The sequence below is a fragment of the Manduca sexta genome, chromosome 19 (assembly GCF_014839805.1).
Source record: "Manduca sexta isolate Smith_Timp_Sample1 chromosome 19, JHU_Msex_v1.0, whole genome shotgun sequence".
In the NCBI taxonomy this organism is placed as follows: domain Eukaryota; kingdom Metazoa; phylum Arthropoda; class Insecta; order Lepidoptera; family Sphingidae; genus Manduca; species Manduca sexta.
In genome coordinates this window covers 8,304,519-8,325,609 of record NC_051133.1, presented here as the reverse complement: position 1 = coordinate 8,325,609, position 21,091 = coordinate 8,304,519, and the positions used below count along the sequence as shown (strand labels likewise).

The 21,091-nt window shown below is 33.0% G+C and overlaps 4 protein-coding genes across 4 annotated transcripts in view; 2 read left to right on the top strand and 2 right to left on the bottom strand.

Moving 5' to 3' along the window:
* Positions 1-22: 22 nt before the first annotated feature.
* Positions 23-3,092, top strand: LOC115442663. Its single transcript, XM_030167781.2, has 4 exons — positions 23-234; positions 623-847; positions 1,379-1,498; positions 2,794-3,092. Exons 1-4 carry the CDS (start codon positions 144-146, stop codon positions 3,045-3,047), a joined length of 690 nt encoding a protein of 229 aa, XP_030023641.2. The 5' UTR covers positions 23-143; the 3' UTR covers positions 3,048-3,092.
* A 577-nt stretch (positions 3,093-3,669) lies between these two features.
* Positions 3,670-7,938, bottom strand: LOC115442660 (aarF domain-containing kinase 1). Its single transcript, XM_030167775.2, has 6 exons — positions 7,382-7,938; positions 6,663-7,073; positions 5,319-5,492; positions 4,743-4,943; positions 4,351-4,557; positions 3,670-4,068 (listed from the first exon to the last, which is right to left on the bottom strand). Exons 1-6 carry the CDS (start codon positions 7,817-7,819, stop codon positions 3,955-3,957), a joined length of 1,545 nt encoding a protein of 514 aa, XP_030023635.2. The 5' UTR covers positions 7,820-7,938; the 3' UTR covers positions 3,670-3,954.
* Positions 7,939-11,398: 3,460 nt separating this feature from the next.
* Positions 11,399-15,034, top strand: LOC115442678 (60S ribosomal protein L18a). Its single transcript, XM_030167802.2, has 4 exons — positions 11,399-11,543; positions 12,064-12,240; positions 13,902-14,081; positions 14,827-15,034. The coding sequence occupies exons 1-4, from the start codon at positions 11,526-11,528 to the stop codon at positions 14,983-14,985; spliced, it is 534 nt and encodes a 177-aa protein (XP_030023662.1). The 5' UTR covers positions 11,399-11,525; the 3' UTR covers positions 14,986-15,034.
* Positions 15,035-16,912: 1,878 nt separating this feature from the next.
* LOC115442691 (endoribonuclease Dicer) overlaps positions 16,913-21,091 on the bottom strand; it is a 47,594-nt gene continuing 43,415 nt past the window's right edge. Inside the window, exons 33-34 of the mRNA XM_037440382.1 lie at positions 20,362-20,546; positions 16,913-20,077 (exon numbers count right to left, since the gene is read on the bottom strand). Coding sequence (XP_037296279.1) covers positions 19,924-20,077; positions 20,362-20,546 — 339 coding nt within the window. The 3' untranslated portion in view covers positions 16,913-19,923. The remainder of the gene's footprint in view (positions 20,078-20,361; positions 20,547-21,091) is intronic.

Genomic DNA, 21,091 nt, shown 5'->3' with positions numbered 1-21,091 from the left:
AAAAAAATGACAAGTAATCTTTCAGACCATATTTCAGACAAAGATGTACTAAAGTCATTGCACTATAATGTTTCGAAGAAAATTAAAAACGATGTTTTAATTTGTTTAAAGTTTCAGTGTTTTTCAGAGCTTGTGGGGATAATATGTCCTTAACTAAGCTCTTAAAAGCACCTATAAAATTGTTCAGGAAGGACATAATAACCTTCGTAATAATTCGGAGATATGACTTGGGAAGTAAGTATCTATTTATTTGTCGGCCTTTAAGACTTAATTAACTTGAATCAGACGTCATAACTAATTATTACCTAGAGTAATGTTATAATACGGAACATAAATATCGATTAAGCATGTGGATTGTAAAAACAGATAAGTACTTAGCTGCTTACTTGAGTCTTTATAATAGATAAATCTTGTAGCTTGTACTTTTCATAGCGAATGTATCATAACGATTACTTAAGTCACAAAACATACCAATTTGCTTTACTACTGTCTCGCTAATTCCGAATTCCGCTGGCTGTTCTCATAAAGCATGCCTATCCATAACTTTGACAAGCCGTTAAGCGAGACAAACATACTAATTAGTGAAGATCGTAAAATACGAATAGTAATATCAACATTTTAGTTATAGAAGAAAAACTTCGGTACATAGCCGTGAAGCCCTCTTCGTCGATATCTGTTCTGCGTCACAAAGTATGGATCCTGTTGGACTTGCCCGATTATTGTGAAGAAGTGATCGTTCTAAAATCACCCAACGATGTGGAAGTGCCGCTTACTGACCTACGGAAAGGGAACGATCCGCAGCACCCGTATGTTTTAGAAGTATGGCTGCCTTCTAATAGGATGCAGTGTAAGAAGTCAACTTAATAAGATTCAATGAAAATGAATATTATACTTTTATGTTGAACGTGTTGGTCATCCTCATAAGTCTAACCAAACTACGAAGTACAGTCTAGAAATATTGGTTCCATAGGACTGGTGTTGCGGGAATTATGAATTACTTGCAGTAGACGCGTGTAAATATGAGCGCTACAATATAGAGCTGAAAGTCACTTGCGTTGTTTTGATTAGTACCAAATAACAGAAATATTTCAAATAAACCAATTAGATCTTAGCGCTCAGGTTTACACATGCAGCATGCGGCAATAGATAATTTAGAAAACTAGGTATCCACTAAAATTGTTTTAGGACGCATTCGCGTCGAAATATTAATTATAACGTGACCAGACGTCACATTTTTAATCACCTACCTACGTACAATTAAGCTACATCAATCGAGGTCCTGTCTTCCTATGGTTTTTAATTACAATAGCTAGTGACTAGCCTGGATATCGTAGTTAATGATACACTTATTCTATTTAAATAAAATTTATATTTACAGCCACAACAACAGTACATAATAATATGCTAACTATGGGCGACATGGTAAATCACACGCTGAGTAAAATAAACACCGACAACGTTGCTGAAGAACCAAGCAAATCCAAATTCAACTCTATTGGTAAGAATCGTGGTACATATTTACCTTATTGATACGTCCAAAAATATTTCCCCATCATTTCTTGGAACGTTTTAGAATACCAGAAATAATATTGTGTATAAAACAATATTACTTTAAATTTTGATGATCATACTATCAGTTTACCCAAATGAGTTCAAATACATGTCTTTGTGCACCAGTTTTTATGGAAAACCTATGAATAAAATTTTAGGTAGGTAGTATTTCCAGAGCCGCTGGTTTCATTAGTGCGTTGTCTATGAATCGGTATTAGGAATTTCGTTAAAATATAGAAGACAATTGAACAAAGCTGTATTCATAGATTATTAGAAATATTCCATTGTCTATTTTATGGACCAACAAATAGAAAAATAACAACAAGTTGCTAAGCATTTATTGTGACGAACAACCGGAAGTTTAACTCGCAGTAATATTGAACAGAGGTACGTAATAATTATTATGGCAAATAATCGAGGCTGTCATCATCTCGACTTATTACGTCATTCACATCATTACTTGTTTATCGTTGTCTTCATAGAACTTATTTACATTCATTTGCCTTTAGGTTTTCTTTCCTTCTTGATCTGATGATAACGTACTATTTGTACTGTACCTACACTGAAAAGTTGTAGGTTCGACAACTAGTTGGATAAGACTTGGTTTTTTTATATTATATGCCAGGGACTAGATTCTTATAAAGTTAAATTGTGGACCTTTGTTTTTGGTCCCGGCCAAGTCCTCTTATCAGTAAAGCGTGTTACACACATTAAACCAGCGGGAACCATTTTTTAATTTTGGAATTGCTGCCTCGGATAGGGGCCATTCGAATATTACGTAACGCAATTTAGGGGGAAGGGGGGTTCTTGTAAACGTTACGATGCCTTACAGCGGCGGGAAGGGGGTTTCGTACAAAGCGTTAAGTAACATTGTTTTTTTTATTTAAAACAATAAGTAACAAAAATTTAGCGACTTCCCGGTATTTTGCGTAAAATATTTGTGAATATTAGAAAAAAAAATAACTTTAGAGTTACATACTTTTGAAGGGGGGCAGGCGCGTACAGGAAAATTTGACGGCGCGTTACATGAAGGGGTGGGGGATCAAAAATTGTGTTTCGTTATTTTTAATGTTAAAATGGGCTCGCGTTTGACCACTATCCGCGTAATGTTTGAGCGATGATGCGACCTAAGGTGAAGCACGCTTGCCCAGAAGAAATCGATTCCCTATTCTATTCCTAGCTACCCTACTGGTATAAGAGACAAGTGGAAAAAATGCATCCATAATACTATATTTTTTGCAGCTTTACCAACAATGGAAGAAATAAACGAAACACTAGAAATAAATAAACACCTTACTGAAACTCAACGAATAAATTTAAGTTATGAAAATTTCAAAAAATCTGATGTCTCATGTAGGATTTCAAGCACCTCCTTGTTCAAACTCAACGGAAGGAAGAGCCGAGACAACTTTATTAACGTGTTGTTAAAAATTCAAAGTGATTTGTGTACTTTAAGCAACAAGCTATCGCACCTGGAAACGCGAATACCAAATTAAATAGTATTTTGTTTGATTAATAAAGGGTTTGGTTTGGACACTACTCATGTTTTTTTTAATTATAGAATTAAGAATAATTAAATTAATGGTGTTTTTAGTGAATTACTGGTCATAACCAAAGCCCCTAAGGTTAAAATCTCCCAATTAAAATCTTTGAAATAATTAATACATTTTGTACAACCAAATTGTAAGACATAAGATTTTTAAGAAAATGAAATACAATAAAATTGCATAAAAAATAAATATATTTCAAAATAATTTCAACTTAACATTTTATACTTTATTACAATTATGATTGCATAAATACTTGTATTACAACAAAACTAAGCTATGATTAGGTACTATTTACAATATTTCATAACAAATGTTATGTAGGTAGGAAGAGGTATATTTATTAGACTAGTATTTGGCCAAGATATAATGGTAAACATTATTTTTTGACAAATGATTATTTTTCTTATTTAGAAAGCCAAACTTTGGTGTAACCAGACTGTATTAAAAAAAACATAGCCAATTCTTTTTTTTTTTTTTAATGCATACCAATTTACCCAACTAAAAAAACTCGATAAAATAGTAAAATACTCGAATACACGTGATGTCGTTTCAAAACGACTGTATATTGTATACCTATCGTCAACACCTTTACAAATATACAATTAATATTGAGGTATTTTTATGGTAGCTATCTTAGATAACTAACTAAAATCTTCACAGAATTTGTTCTTGTTAGAAAAAACTAAATTGTAAATGTATTTTCTTAAATATCGACCTTGTTTTCAGATAGTAAAAAAGTTCCTTGGTACACGCTTACCTAAACTATATACAAATTGTAGCTCGAATTTAAACAAGCAGCTGCTACAGCGTCCATAAAACTGCAATACTCCATTTATGTGTACTTACACAATGATTATAATATCATTGTATCCATTATCTTTAAATAAACGCTATACAGATATAACACGAGCATTGTCCAGGTGTATTTCATTGTCATAAACTGTCTTTTGAATATTGATTTTTCATTCTGAAAAAAATAAATCCCTAATTAATTAAATGTTATTTTGAAAAAAAATACACAATCCTGCTCGTAAACAGTGATATTTTAAAAATGAAAAAAATAAATTTATGAACTTCGGCCCAAATTTCGATCATAGCGGCCAATCTGAGCAGAAATGATTAAGCCAAGTATGCAGGAGATAGCATTGTGTATAAGTATGTATGTACAGAGTTAGAAAAACTGTTCTAGTTCATTATATACAATGTTACTTTATATAACTCATTTAAAAACAAATCATAGTGTACTCACCCTGTATTCCTGCATATACGCACTCTGTATACAACACTGACTCATGACAACAAAGCCACACATTCTTTCATGAGTGCCCAGTGCATACTCGATACTCCTTATCAGGTCATTAGTCTTCAATACTAATAGGGCTTGGCGATCAACATGTTCTAAACATTGAGTCACATAGTGCAATATATTCGGTAATTCGTTTTGGAATGTCGATTTCTGCAAACAAAGAAGTTAATACATAAATGCTATGATTTAAAAAGCATCCACATTGAGACAAATCTACAACTTTACATAATATATAATATTATTGAGTTCTAGGTTGTGTTATTATATTCCAAGATTTCTTTCTAGTGTATTTAAAAGTGATATATTTTAATCAACTCCTCATACAAATAACATACCTCTGCAGATGATGGCTTTGTTTTACTGATTCCCCTCATAATGGAATCCCACGGCCTTCCAGTGACCATGCATGCAAATAAACCATACAATTCCTGCCTTATGCCCAATGCTTCAGCATGCACTTTCATTGCTTCCCGATTTCTATCGATTATCGACAACCACAGTTTAGAATAATGATATCTAAACTTATCTGTGAGTTGCTAAAAAAGGAAAACATTATGAAATGGGACAACTCTACTTAAAATAAATAATTATAAAACTAAAGGATCCTTAACATTGGTTTTTCCAGGGATACCCAAATACTGTTATGATAACAAAATACTTTTAATATATTAAATGCAATTTTTTTTGTTCTCAAATTAAAATGGTTTCTTGCTATCATGATTTACTGTAAATTTGTGAGGCATTTTGGCTGTTTGTACATTTTGCTTTATAATTTGAAAAGGTATACAAATTATTATGGAAAGATATTTTATGGGCTTATTTTGATAAGATAGTCACTATTGAATAAAAAAAATTAAGTAAATAAATATTTACAAATATGAAACTCAAACCTCATAAACTTAATAACTTACAGCATACAAACCGTGATCCAGCAGAAAGACAGTGACATCCTTATCCCCTGGGTCTTGTCGCACCAGGATATTGCCAGGGTGAGGGTCACTGTGCACAAAGCCACTTATAAAGATCATGTGCGAGTACAGATCACCAAGCTTTCTACACAAATCATATCTGTTGATTTTGCTTTTCTAAAATGAAGAAGTATTTTGTGTGATGAATTGTGATCAAACTTCATACATTGTATGAATATGGACATGCTCCTGTGTCAATGGTTTATTAAAATTTGGAAGAGTTTTATGAACAAATATAATATAAGATTTTTAATCGGTTGGTTCAGTTTTATAAAATAAATTCAAACATGTAATTCCAGACATATCAATACCAAAACTGCATGTTGAAAGAGAAAAATTTATTCTCTAGTCCCTTTGGGTTAAGTGAATTTATATGGTGTTTTAAAAAGTGTAAAGAGAATGTTTTCATTTTGACACTCATTATCATAAGAGAGCTTAAGAAGTCAGTGTAGTAATTATTATTATTCTTTAACACTTTGAATATGGCTCACAAGCCTGTCATGCCTCATGTCATGCCATGACAGTGCGGCAGACTACGCCTAGCATATGAAAATAAACACTAAGACCATGCAGGTAACACAAAGATTTTTATTATTTTTTTATACAGGCATGGCAGTGACCCCACTACACCTGATGGTAAGTGAAGTTGGGGCCAATAGAATGTCGACTGATGAGAGATGATTGTTTTTTTTTTCGATAGTAATCACAATTATGCCAGCATGTTAAAACCTGACATAAACAGGCTGATTCTGGAATGCGTCACACTTATATGGGCCACTACAACAGGTTTTAACATCTTGTGTATGGTGGTCACTATCCAAGCGGATATAAAATATATCCTACCACTAGTAAAGGTATCTTTGACTTTGGTTACATAAATAACAACTCTCACTCTCAATTTAACATGCCTAGCCTATGGTCTAACATTCTTCTATAGATCTTTTATAACACATTTGGCATGTAGTGTTAGACTTACATCGCACAATTCATAACATAACAGGTGTGTTAACACATAAGTACTGAGCCGATACTATATTGGACTAAGAAATTCCACATCCCCATTGTATAATAATGTGTACAGAACAATTATGTCAAGAGTATTATAATAAACTGAGTTTTAATCACTTTTAACTCATTAAAAGCATCAATAGTGAAGCCAATTTTTATAAATGACCTATTTGGTAAATTCACTCACTATCAGCTTCTAGCTTTAAATGTTTAGGATATCTAAAATTATTGTTATATAACTAGTAGCAGGTATAAAAAAGCAAAATATTATAAACTTACATTTATATAATTGACATCATTAACTTGTCCTCCATAAACATATTCCATGACAAGCACTCTCTCTGAACTGTAGTCCCAAAATACCTTAGGAACTTTCAACCACTTGTAATTGCTAAACAGTGCCGCAACTTTCTCTGCATTGTGACCTTCTTGTAAGAAATCCAGTTCTTTAGCAATATTCTTCTTAGTTTCTTCGACTAACCATTGCATTTGAAAATCAGGAAATACTTTTGACATTGTATTGATTATAAATTCCATCCATTTTAAATCAATTTTAATGTTTTTTCTTACAAAATGGTGTTGGACTTTAACAGCAACTTCAGTACCATCTTTTAATTTTGCTTTGTGAACTTGAGCTAATGATGCAGTACCCAGTGGTTCAGGTGAAAATTCATCAAACAATTCATTTGGCTAAAATCATTCAATATAACATAAAATATATTTTTTAAATGATGTGTATGAAAAATACTTAAGTACATGAAACATTCATTGTTATAATGAATAGGACTCATTTTAATTCAAGCAATTCTCAGAAGGCATGTTGTCAACACATGACTTGAATATTTAATCATTCAAACATGATGCAATAACTAAGTGGGTTAGATTAAAAGAGCCTAAATTGATGAATATAAAACAAAATGAAACATTTATTCATCTAAAATTATTTTTATACATTAATTTGCTGAAAGATTTTTAAATATATGGTGACTTTTACTCACATCCTTTTTCAAATCCTCTTTGATGACAGAATAAAGTTCTTCAACTGTGTTCTTCGGCGCATTTTTATGTAATATTCGCATCGTCGTCACATACTCGTTAGGCAACAAATAGTCTAGCGCTCCGACGTGTTGGCCAACTTTGATATACACACCTTTGTTTGCTCTACACAGGTCAAGCAATTTCTCTGCCCCAATTTGATGAGCTTGACTTTTAACCTCTAAATACTCGTCTGACGTTTTGTCCCATTCCTTACTATAAAGCATACTTTGATACGTTCTTCCAATGTCCACTGCTGTGTATGCTGTCCTCGTAAGTCTCACAATAGCCAAGGAATTGTAGTCTTCATCGTGAAGCTTCAAAGCGGCTACTGTACCCCCGATAGCAACGCTACCGTACAGTCCGTATTTAACTACACGCGATATTTTCCTCGAGAACATTTTAAATAACTAGTACAGGCACCTAATTATCACATAATCTTTCTAAACATTATATTTAAAATCGCACGCAAATGATACACGACATCGGACATGTAATGTCAATGTCAAAAATATTAGGCTAAATTTATATTGACTGATCGTTATAACCTCAGGTTATAACGCATAAAACGTTATACGAATATCACATAGCGATCCAATTACTATAACGACAAGTGACAAGAGCGCTTTAACACTTCATGTTTTTAAGTTTGGTTAGACGAGGACTGATGTTTTAGCGCTACAGCGAACTGCCGGCCTAGCATGCGCACGACGACAAAATTTTGTCGACACTTTTTCTCGTGATTTTGTCGTTTATCTCTATATGTCTACCGATACTAACATGCGCGCTCATTTTCTCGACTTGTCACGAGAAAAGTAGAGAAAAATTAATGTTTTATTAATCTGTGGTATTTTTGTCTACAAACCCTAACATGAGCAAATAATTTTATCGTTTTTTGACACATGTAAACGAGATATTTGATATTGTACGAAGAGATAAACCGAGAAAATTATCAATTTAATTTATTCGTTAAAACGCGATGGTGGTATCTTACTATAGTAAAATAATATCGATATACGACAAACGAGAGGCGTGTAAAGTGGAAAGAAGACATATTATACTTAATTGATTTATGATATCCCTTTGCTACAAAACGAATGGCATTGTATATTAAAGAAAAGTTTGCTCCCGATTTGGAGTCTCAAGCCAAAGGCATAGCCGTCCGTTTAAAGGTAATTGAATATATTTATTACATACTTAATTACATAAGTAGCTGAGTTTAATATCAATTGGAAGTATTTTTGATTTATAGATAATGGAATCATTTTTATTTTTTTAGGTGAGACTCGTGAATTTTACGTGCAAGGTATGTTAGGGCTCTTAGATTGTACCCATATAAAAATATTACCTCCTAATGAGCCACAAAGTGCACAATATCAAAAAATGAGGAAGGATGCCTGCGACACCAAGGTTCAACTGGTAATGTACTATTAATTAATTATTAGAGTTAATAGAAATAAAAAATGAATGTACTTTGAGAAATATCTTCACAATTAATACATAGCGTGTTACCTTTCATAAAAATGAAATTAGTGTGCCAACTAATGAGGTAATAAGAGCTATTTAATCAGATTAATTGCAGTTTTAATTTTGTTTATTTTAATACTACAAATACAAATGAGTAACTTGTTTTACCATAATGTTTTGCAAAACTAGTACCTATATGTTACCAAAAATGTCACATTATGGATTCAAACAGCAAAACTCTTAATGTGAATGCCAGGTATCGGAGAAGATACTATTACTATGCAACTTAACAATATGAAAAAACAATATCTTGCTTTATTTCTTTATTAAAAACTTCATTTACACTGATTGTATACTGATGGACTTAACAATAATGGATATATGGTTATACACTGTTTCAAATAGTTGTTTGACTATATTATTTTACCACTGGTACAACTTCACATTATATTACTATTGTTAAGTAACTGTAGGTAATGCAGTATTTTATGTTACAGTGTTCCAATGGAGGAAACTATTATAAATGACCATCATATGTGAGAAGAACCTGTACAATTATCAGTACCTGCAAGTGTCTCACAAGCAGGATGACCTCAATTATAATAAATAGATATTTTCCTATGTAAATAATGTATATTTTATTATATTCACATTTTAAATATCAAGATAGTTTTCATTATTACAACAAAATCTTCTACACAAATTTAGGCAACAATAGAATATTTCATAATAACTTGTTATACAACAAATTTCCTACAATTACTGTAATGAAATACTATGAACACTTACAAAAAACAGAAATTGCACTTTCAAGTAATTGCTGCAGTTTACTTATATTATTAATTTCCTAAACCAACAGAACAAGAACACAACAGAACAGAACCAAATTTCCTAACATACAGATGTTTTATCTAGTGTATAAATAAAGATACCTAACGAAATATATATACATGATATTAAGTATTTAAAAAATGTAGTTTTTCTTAAAAAAACTGGTTATAAAAATACATATTTTCATTAAAGTATTAAGTTCAAACCGAGCAACTAAAAAACTTTTTGGGAGTAGTATTTGGTAAGCTCTTCAACATGGTGTTGACTGCTGGGCTGGGGACATTCCAATGAATGTAGAGGCACTTGATTCACGGAACTAAAACAAAAAGAAAATATATACTTACTTCATATTTTAATAAACACGAATACTAAAAAACATCAATTACCATCGAATAAGAACAAACTTGAGCTTTGTGGCTGCAAAGTTCAACTTACAACATTGGTGTTTTGCTAATAAGGTTATTGTTTCACTATACTTACATCAATTGGGTATTTTGTGAGGCCCAAAGCCACAGCCATCTCCTTCCCGATTGGACTACTGATTCCATTAGGCATTATGATACATCGTTCTCACGGCGGGGCGTAGTCACCCGAGGTAAAGTCCGGCTTGGGCACCATATACTCGTACAAATAATTGTCTTATTAGATTTTATTTGATTTGTGTCTTGTTACTTCGTACTCCAAAATAGGGCGGAGCTGTTATTTTGTGTTAGAATCCTTATTATATTGTACAATATTATTATTAATTTTGAATTTGTTTACTTATTTACGTTTTTATTTATATTATGCTCTTTGTTATGACATAAACTGTCACATAAAACGTCAAAAAAACCTAATTGGATCATAGATCTATAAAAATTGAATGAACTAAAACCATTGTAGCTATATTAGAAAATAAAATGTTTAGAATATATATTTCAATGGGCAACATCGGTTTGTCTTCACGAGTAAACTTATGTCTTCAACGAGGAATTTGTCGATCGTGGTGCGCATGTTAGAGAAAACGAGATATTTATCGACATCGACAATTTGTCTACTCTCGTTCTCGAGATATCTCGTGATGCGCATGCTAGGCCGGCTGTAGTTCTAATTCCAGCCTTTGAACATATTATATGGACATTCATGTCTGTCCGTAGAATATACGTCAATGGAAATAGTTTTATTTTTAATTTTAATTTCGGGCCAAAACTTGCCATAATTAAACTTCGGGTGGACCTAAATATCGAATATAAAACATCATTGTGATATACGAAAAATGCATAACGACACATACGTTATAAAATCCTCAGATAAAATCTTTCATTTCGTATGACGGATCGCACGTTTTGTTACTACGAAGTGTTACAGCGATGACGGATTCGATGACGGATCCGATGGGTTCATCGCAATATTTCAGACATGGAATTTGTAAGAATTTAGAGTTATACTTTTTAAAACAATCTGCGAGGATAAAGTTCGACTGCTTTTTCCAAAGATAAAATAACGGGAATTAATCCTACCACTAAAATAAAAGGACGGTGTCGGATCTGAAGTAAGTTGGTAGTAGAATTAAATTCGAAGTTTGTCATTTCTTCCTTTCGGACCGACGATTCAACATTCGTTTTTCGAAGTAGAATTCACAGCACGGAATTCGGAACAATAAATACAGTACAACTCAATACAACCTTTTACCTTATTCAACGCTTTTTTCAGTTTAGCAACACCGTTTATAAACATATTTTTGATGACTGCAACACTGGAAATGTCATCTCTCTTTCGCGTCTGTGTTCCGTTTCCGTTGACAGACCTTTCGGTCCAAAATTCCCCAAAATGAAGGCTAAAGGAGAGGTAAGCTTCGTGATATTTGTGATTTATCAGTGAAATTAGCGAACTTGTATGTGCCAAAATGAAAGAAGATACAAAACTGGATCGAATGGTGTATAAAAGTGCTAACACGAGTGTTGATGGGTGGTGTGTACCGTACACGTTGCCGCGATGCACTAACGTTTTACCTCATAGATTTGTTAAAAATCTAGATGAAAATCGTTTATTAATTTTGGTTTCTACTGAAATGGATCCAGGAGTTATTCTCTATCCTAATATTCACATAAAACAAAATAAATACGAATGCTTATTTTTTTAGGTTATGTCATGTTGTGATGCAGTACACTCGGCCTTTTTGATCCGTAATATGAATTTGAGAATCTTATAATAGTCAACAGTTACAATACTTTAATTACATTATGGGATGAAAATGGCAACAATGAGTATGAGATTATTGACCTGTCATCACGTGTATTGTATTTTAACCCTAGTCCTCGGTAATGTACTTAATCCATAGGTGTACTTAAAAAATATCAATTTTCAGTTGAAGGAATATGAAGTCATCGGGCGCAAGCTGCCATCCGGCAGCGAGCCAAAGCCGCCGCTATACAAAATGAGAATCTTCTCTCCGGATCCTATTGTAGCTAAGTCCCGTTTCTGGTATTTCTTGAGACAGTTGAAGAAGTTCAAGAAGACTACTGGTGAAATTGTCTCCATCAGGGTGAGTTTTGTATTGACATACTTTAATTAACCTGACTGGACAAGGAATTCATTAAATAAGACTAGCTGGAGGTGAAATTGAGTTTCATACTGAACAGATATATATTATTCCAAGCCGCCAAAGTTCATGTGAACACATTTTCAGACAGACAAGCAGTTAGGCCAATATTTATATTCTTTTATTCATGCTCATAGTTCCACTCAGCCTTAAAGATTGCCTAGTAGTTTTTTCTTTTCTTTAATTTATGCAATTTCTTTATTATATTTGGGTGTATTTATTGTATGAAGCAGTCTTTTTGATGTGAAACTTATGCTAAACAATAATAAGGAACACAAATTTGATTTAAGATACACCTTTTATGAAAAAATATTTCTTTAACTTGTAATTTACATGATAATTAAATTACAAGTTTTGAGGGAAGAATGTGTTGGAAATCAGATAAACATCTTTTAACTGTTGGTCTCGTGGCTCGCCGGCGAGCCAAGACAGCTACATGACATTTGCGTGTGTCACGGGATTATAACCTTATATACTACATAATAAGGTTATTTTTCCGTGACGCGCGTAGTGTTATGTAGCTGTCAATGTTTGCCGGCAAACATTCCAGCTACGCCACGGGTTAATCAACATCTTGACAAGCTAAATTCCATGAGAGCTGTTTATTATATTACCAACCTGTTAACAGTTCTCTGATCCCTCCATAGGATACAGTATTATCTTAAGTAAAGTTTGTTATGTGGATAATAAACTAAAACAAACACATCACATCTTGTATCTAAGGGTGTAGGCAAAACTGCATCCAAGGCACTCACTTTTAGCTATGTGTTTTCTGCCACATGATATGATAAGGGGTTAATATTTTGCAATATCTGAACTAATTCCCGACTGGCTGATACTGAGCAGAAAACAAAATAACACTGCTCAATGTAGGATTTGAACCTGGTATCTGAAAAGGGTGGTTGTTCCGCATACACAATACAACTACACTGCTGATATATTGATATGTATTTAGTCATTGTTTTATATTCCTTGTGTAGAAATGATATGTATTAGTTCCTTTTAACTACACATAAAAATGTGCATATAATTGGTTTGTAGAATGGATTAAACTAAAGCCTAACAAAATGTAAAACAAAATCTTTGTTTCATATTGAATGAATTTCAGTCCCTTTATATTGTTTGACAAATTTAATTAGGTACTTAATAAGATTAAGTAATAAAACTGTACTTTACATAAAGCATGCCATTTACTTAGTAATATTTTTATTAGACATTGTGAAATGAAGGATGCAGAATTGCAGTATTTTTTCCATATGTATTGCAATACTATGCGCTTAATGTCTGGAAAAATTGTTACAATATTTAAATACTTAATTCAGTCCTATGATGATATCTTACTTATTACTAATATAAATGTACATTATGGAAAATGAAGATAATTGGATGTTTGTTTGAAGTAAATAAAGGAATAACTTAATGAATTTACAGGACATTAGGTTCATGGATAGATCAAGATCTGTGTTAACACAGGGTATTTTTTATTCTGGCAATGTGCACAGTGGGACTTTTATACTGGTAAAGGTGTACAATTGTGTTCACATGTTTCAAAAACATTATTTTGTTAAAATTCAAATGATTGAATTGTACATTGAATGTTACAGGAAATTCCAGAGAAGAGCCCCATCAAGATCAAGAACTTTGGTATTTGGCTGCGTTACGAGTCCCGTTCGGGCGTGCACAACATGTACCGCGAGTACCGTGACCTGTCCGTCGGCGGCGCGGTCACTCAGTGCTACAGGGACATGGGAGCCAGGCACAGAGCGCGCGCTCACTCTATACACGTAAGGAACCACAATTCACTTATCATTGACCTACAATCTTTGTAACTTATTTTTCGACAGCATAGTAAAGACAGCCTTAGCCTTTAGTTGAAATATTTTTTTCCAATGCGTTACCTGTTAATAATTAAACATTCACCATGTTATTATGACAATCTTTGGTTTTTTGTGGGTATATTATGCTACAGGTTGACTTGTATCTAAATTTTGTGCTAATAACATATTGTTAGTGGATATAATCTAAATGAATTGTAAGGATTATGGAACACAAGAATATGAAAGATAGATTGTTAAAATAAGATAATTTGGCTGACATCTTTAGCATTGGTAAAAACTGCTTTTGTAAATTATGGGACTGGTGCAGCATATTACAAAAATATTTTTTCTTAGTGTTCTGGCGAATGAGTAACAATTGGTTTATTGTGTATTAATTTACCATCAACATTTTTCAACAAGACCAAGGTTACAATATATCTCCTGTAAATGTTCAGCTACTGTTAATATTGTTGGCTAGCTTGAATTTCTTAGTTGCTTTCAAGATCTGTAAGGACTTAATAAATAATTAATGCAATGTGGCAAAACTAAATCCAGCCTGAACATAAAAATATAATATTATGCTTGTAATTATACCACAATTATTACAGCTGGTGAAGTTAAGTTAGAATATACATCATTTGCTAATGGTCTGCTTTAATATTATTATTTTTCTTGGTAATATCAATGATTAACAATAAATTTTCTTTTCCAGATCATCAAAGTGGAGGTAATCAAGGCTGCCGCGTGCCGCCGGCCGCAGGTGAAACAGTTCCACAACAGCACGATCAGATTCCCGCTGCCCAAGCGCGTGCATCACTACAAGCGGCTCAACACCTTCGCATACAAGAGACCAAGCACTTACTTCTTGTAATTTTATTGTATGTGACTTTAATATTAATATCCATTTAATATGGAAAACATTGTTGTCTTTTATTGTCTCATAATCCATTTTTATCAACAACTATGGGGGACTTTGTTCCAGACTAAATAAGCTTCCGTACCCATAAAATTTTAATTTTATAATTTTGTGGTGATTAAATTTGTTGTAGTAGGCTCTCTAAACATTCTAGGGGTGTGGGCACCCAAGCCTGTGTGGGCGTAACACTCGACCCCTGTAGCTACGGTGACGCCTTTCACTCACAAATTTTAGTCATTTACTTAATCCATATGAACGTTCACACCTACCGAAACTAGGTTTTGCGACCGCAGCCGAAATTCAGTTTCTAATTTGAGTACAAATACGGAAAAATAGATTATTTTTTAGAGCTTTCGTTGCGTGCACTGCGTAAACTGGTAAAGTTGCGCAATAACCATGTATGACGGAATTGTTCCTCATAAAGAGTTCTAAACAACATAAAACAAAGTCCCCGTCGCATCTGTCTGGCTATTTGACACATCAGAAAACTACCCAGCGAATGTTGGTATGGAGATAGTTTGAGTCCCTAGGAAGGACATAAGCTACTTTCTATCCAAGGAAAATATATAGCTGCACTTTTATCCCGGAAAACTTCCTTGCGTGCGATGCCGTGAACATAAGCTAGTATAATATTTCGACTTTGTCTCTGATTTGACTTATTGTTGTCTCAGCTACTCAAAATAAAAGTAGTAACCGATTGGATTGACTCCTGAATCTTTTCCCATAATTACGAGGCGCTAAGCTGGTGGCAAAGAAAGCTATCTGTCCTCATTTTTTGTGCTTCACATGATTTTGGAATGCGTGAAGGAAATAAACAGGTATGTATATATGCTAATTATGGCAATATTAAAATTTATTATTCTGTGTACTTTTAAATTATATTTTTCACTTCGATGTTTTTTGTTAAAACAACTAGTCTGTAGTCCTAAATGAAACGACTCGAAAACTAGACAATAAAGCAATCAATAAATATTGGTTTAAATTCCAGCATTACTATTACTTATAATTATTTTCAATTTTTACCAAACTATAAGTTTATTCTCATTCAACCCAATCACAGTTATCAGCCTTCACTTAACCCAATCCTGTATCTGCCTTTACTTTCCTTCTCAGAAATATCTAAAAGAAATCACAAACTTTCGCATTTAGTAAGATGTGCATTACCAACATTATACAATAATAGCTAACATTATCCAAAGAAATAAAACAAAACATTATTTTAAAATAGAGATATATTTTCGTTATACTTTTTTTTAAATAATAAAAATTTAACATAAAACAAACTTTATAACATTAAAAAACCAAGATTATGTTTCCAAAAATTACGGCGAAAGAATCGTACAATCAATTATGAATATGTATCCAAATGAGATAAACATAATTAGAATCTTGATTTTTTAAAGTTCTGTAGTATTCTTTTAGAATATTACACTGTTTTTAATGCATAGAAAAAGAAACAAGTACTTAGATTACACCATTTAATAAAGACGCGCCATGTGCTTATTGCCGCGAACAAAAAATTCTATCACCTTCAATGTAACTACTACATAGAAAGTGAAACACATATATTAATATACACATACGCTTATCTGTTTTACGCACACTAGTCTTCAAAATACAACAAGTGCGTGAGCATTTCATATTATACTTTAAACAGAAAAGAAAGATTATACAAGTCGCGTCTTTTATATATATTATATCTAAGGTGCTTAGAACCTGTAGTACAGCCAGCGAATTATAGAATGTAGCAGTCAATATGACTAAGTATCTAAACTATAGTTGTAGCTACAATTACTGTTCTGACTATAAAGTTTATTTAGGAATACTATGACAAATGTATGAATGAATAAAAAAATAACCGAGTTTTCTGATGATTTGTTAATTTTAGTTACTACTTTCAAATCTGCTGACTATACATAAAAATTAAACCATCTAAGTATTTTTATTTTACATAAACAGTAGGTAGGTTTTAAGCACTTTAGAAAACAATCGCATGCATAGTAGTGAAGTATATAAAAATCTGTTTACGTAGACATACTAACGAAGACTACTTCGACTTCGAAGGTGCTTCCCCAGCAAAACGGCGCGCTAACCATATCTTTATGAAGCTATCTATTTGAAATTTACAATACATACAAAAAATAAAATTAAACATATTTCTGTAATATAATATTATTACTTAAATTTTTGCTATTGTTACATTACTTTGATAATATAAATGCCACTAAATTTGGAAAACATGGAATATTTTGGTAGTATAAAATATTTTTTTAACAACAATCATTAGTAAATGTTTACTTATGGTGAGAACTCGTGGGCTATAAATGGCCGTTTGCTCGGGGAGGAGCCTTAAATTATATTGGTTCTTATCCAAGATCAAAACCAATTAAATGCTGCATGAAACTTTATACTGCATTCTATACGTACGACACGTAAAGAAGCCAATTTCTGCGAAATAGGGTATATTACTATTTTTGATTTTTTTTTATCTTCATATATTTGTCCAAAATCTAAAATAAAAATAATTTGATAAATCAATCCAAATTGAAATGAACCTTTTAATGATTGGGAATAATATCATACCTATGATAGTAGAATGCACACTGATGGTGTGTGCGATGTGCATGAGAAATAGCGATATATGCCGCCTACGTTCCCACGCTTCCCCATAATGTCAATATTTCTTATACTATTTCCAAATTTGTTTCAGCAACACCATTTGTTTCATTCCAATTTAATATGAACACCATCGAAAATAGTTAATAGTAAAATATCCTATTCCAACATCTATTAACTTCTTACGCACAAATTATATATAAAATATTATTCTCTATAAAAATGAACATAGAACAATCACGAATCAATAACACGTTAACATCAACTATTTTTTTTCTATAAAATAATTCCTATTATCTAAATAATGTAAAATTTGTAATGCATTACCATGCATTACGATAAAAATATCAATTTCTATTATAATTTAGAGAATATCTGAATGTTGTTCTGTATTAAAAAGTTGCAAGTTGCTATCTACGTTGTTACCAATCTGATACATACAATGTCATTTCACATTCCATTTCAGTGTTCCTGTTATACACAATACACAAGACATTAATCTCATTTCTCCAATAATATAGAATACCTGTATCAATTAATTGCATCTTGGAGTCGTCGCTAACATCCAGTTGTAAATAAAAAATCTAAAAATACATACATACATACATAACATCACGCATTTTATCCCCGAAGGGGTATGCAGAGGCGCAATTAGGGCACCCACTTTTCGCCAAGTATGTTCCGTCCCATGATGGGATAGAGGGCGAGCCTATCGCCATATCGGGCACAAATTCCAGACTCCGGGCTGATACTGAGCAGAAAAACCCAAATATCACTTTGCCCGACCCGGGATTCGAACCCAGGACCTCAGAGCGCTATTGTACCGGGCATGCAATACAACTACGCTACCGAGGCAGTCAGTCTAAAAATACATAATAAATATTACCGAAAACTTTAAAGAGCGCATGTCAAAATTATTATTATGAAATATAAATGCGAGAGCCATGCCACATCTATTAAACTGCTAGTTTTACTGAATTCTTCAACCAAACTATGGTCCGTAAATGATTGATATGTTTTTGAATAACTAAGTTGTAGAAGAATCTTATGACAGTTGTATTTACACTTACCTTTGACTTTGCATTTCAATTCGCGCAAAATATATTATAATTCTCATTATTTTTCAATGTTCATAAAATTAATAACCTAGTCCGTTTAGAATGTGACAAAAAACGACACGACTCCTTGTCGTGCTGTAATTGGTTGAGAGACTACCACGTGACGAATGCATTGGTCACTCGATCAAACACATACATTTATTTTGACTTAATTTCATATTCAATAATTTATTGTTATTGTTGCTATTTTAATGGTAACATAATACAATATGAATAAATAAATGTATAACAATAATTCAATTATCAACTGTAAAAAAATATAGTACGTCTACTGGAAATGAGTAAAACAAAATTCATCAACATTATAGGATATATCGTGGAATGGGCCAATCAGAATAAAGTTTCACTACAAAGCACACGGGAGGGGTGTTATCGTTTTATTTTCGAGATCAATCTGAAGACAGCGATCGCGATTATTTATTAATTTTCGTCGTTATAATATGAAAAATTAAATACATAAAAATAAATTGATTTCGGAACTTAAATTATATTTTTTATTGTTTTCATTTATATTCAAAAACTAATCAACCATAGCCTATATTCAGTCTTCCTTTTTATAACACAGTAAAACTATAATGATGTAATGCAATGAGGCGCAAAGCAATGCTCTCTGCGCCATGCCACACGCGTGTAATTTTTTCCAAATCATGTATTATTTCTCCATTCATATAACTTAGGCAATTTGTATCTCGTTTGTGTTCAATAGTTATGTTCAACAGTTATAAAACTGTCAGATACTAGTAGATATTATATAAGTAGATAATATATGTATACATACATTAAGATTAATATAAAAGAGAGAAACTAAAAAGAAATAATGGTGGATGATTAAATAATATGTTTTATATGATACGGTATGTCATTAAATTACTCTGTAAATACATTTGTATAACATCCCGTAAGCATATTGGATATCAATTTAAAAACTAAGCAAATAAAAAAAATTGAATAACTAAAGGAAGTGGTAGGGACATCTTGCAGTGTATTATCAAATATTGTAATGCAGTGGAAAGTCCTTTAAATGTTTGTGTGTTGCATAAATTACCGCATGTTATAAAATTCATTTTATAACTCAATCGATGCACTTTGTTCCGATAATATGCTGCAAGATTTGTAGTTGAGACGTGACGCGCAGAGCATTGTCGGCCGACGTTATCGTTTACAAACACAACACTTTCAACGCGACTTTAGCCGCAGCCCGTTTTGCTTGCGACTTGTTCCGGCCGATGCCATACACTGTGATACGGTCCTTCTTCGTAAACGAGACCGGCACCATTACCCTCGGAATGTCCGGGTCAATTACGGTCGGATCGCTGTGGAACAAAGTTCAATCAGTCTCGCTCACCAGATGTCGCTTGGACTGTCGCAACATTTGTCCTTTTCTAGCGTCAGTGATCATGTGTTCTATGAATTCTTCTAAAACGTTTATAAGCTAAATTCATACAGATTAGAAGCTTATAAAGATTCCAAAAATCTTTTAAAATGAAACGGGGAATTCATAAGTTCATATAGCATAACCTGTTTGTTCTCTTGATAATTGCTAATAAAATCACGACAGGCGTTTAAAGTGAAAGGTTTATTACTCATATATACTCACCCAAACGAAGGACAGGCGTGAATGTTCTCATAGAGAATTCGGACGGGCTGCTTTGGGACGCACATGGAGAACTCGTAGATTTCTTTGTGCATGATCTTGTACACAATCGACCACACAGTCTGGAGGTCGCCGCCGCTGTCCAGATATATCGCGCCGACTAAAGCTTCGAAAATGTCGCTCAACACCTGATGACATGATATTAATATATCACGCTAGTAATTTCCAGTGAGGCCCAGTGGCGAATGGTGAATTTTTTCGATAGATAACCCGACACAACACATAGGTACTTATATGCATAAATGCGGTCTGCAAATCGTTCTGATGATAATTAGATTATACAAGAATTGGACAAAGAGGGAAGCCGGCAGGAATCGGGTTATATGGACCCTACGCCACCCAGACACAATGGTGTGTATTATAACCTGATAATAATAATAATATCAGCCCTGTATTATATATTGTCCCACTGCTGGGCAAGGGACTCCTCTCCTACTGAGAGGAATTAGGCCTTAGTCCACCACACTGGCCCAGTGCGGGTTGGTAGACTTCACACACCTTTAAAATTCCTTTAGAGAATTTCTCAGGTATGCAGGTTTCCCCACGATGTTTTCCTTCACCGTTAAAGCAAGCGATAATTCGCGAAAAGTCAGAGATGTGTGCCCTTGGGATTCGAACCTGCGGAAATTGATCTCGACATTATAACCCGATGATATTTCGAAAAATATAGTAA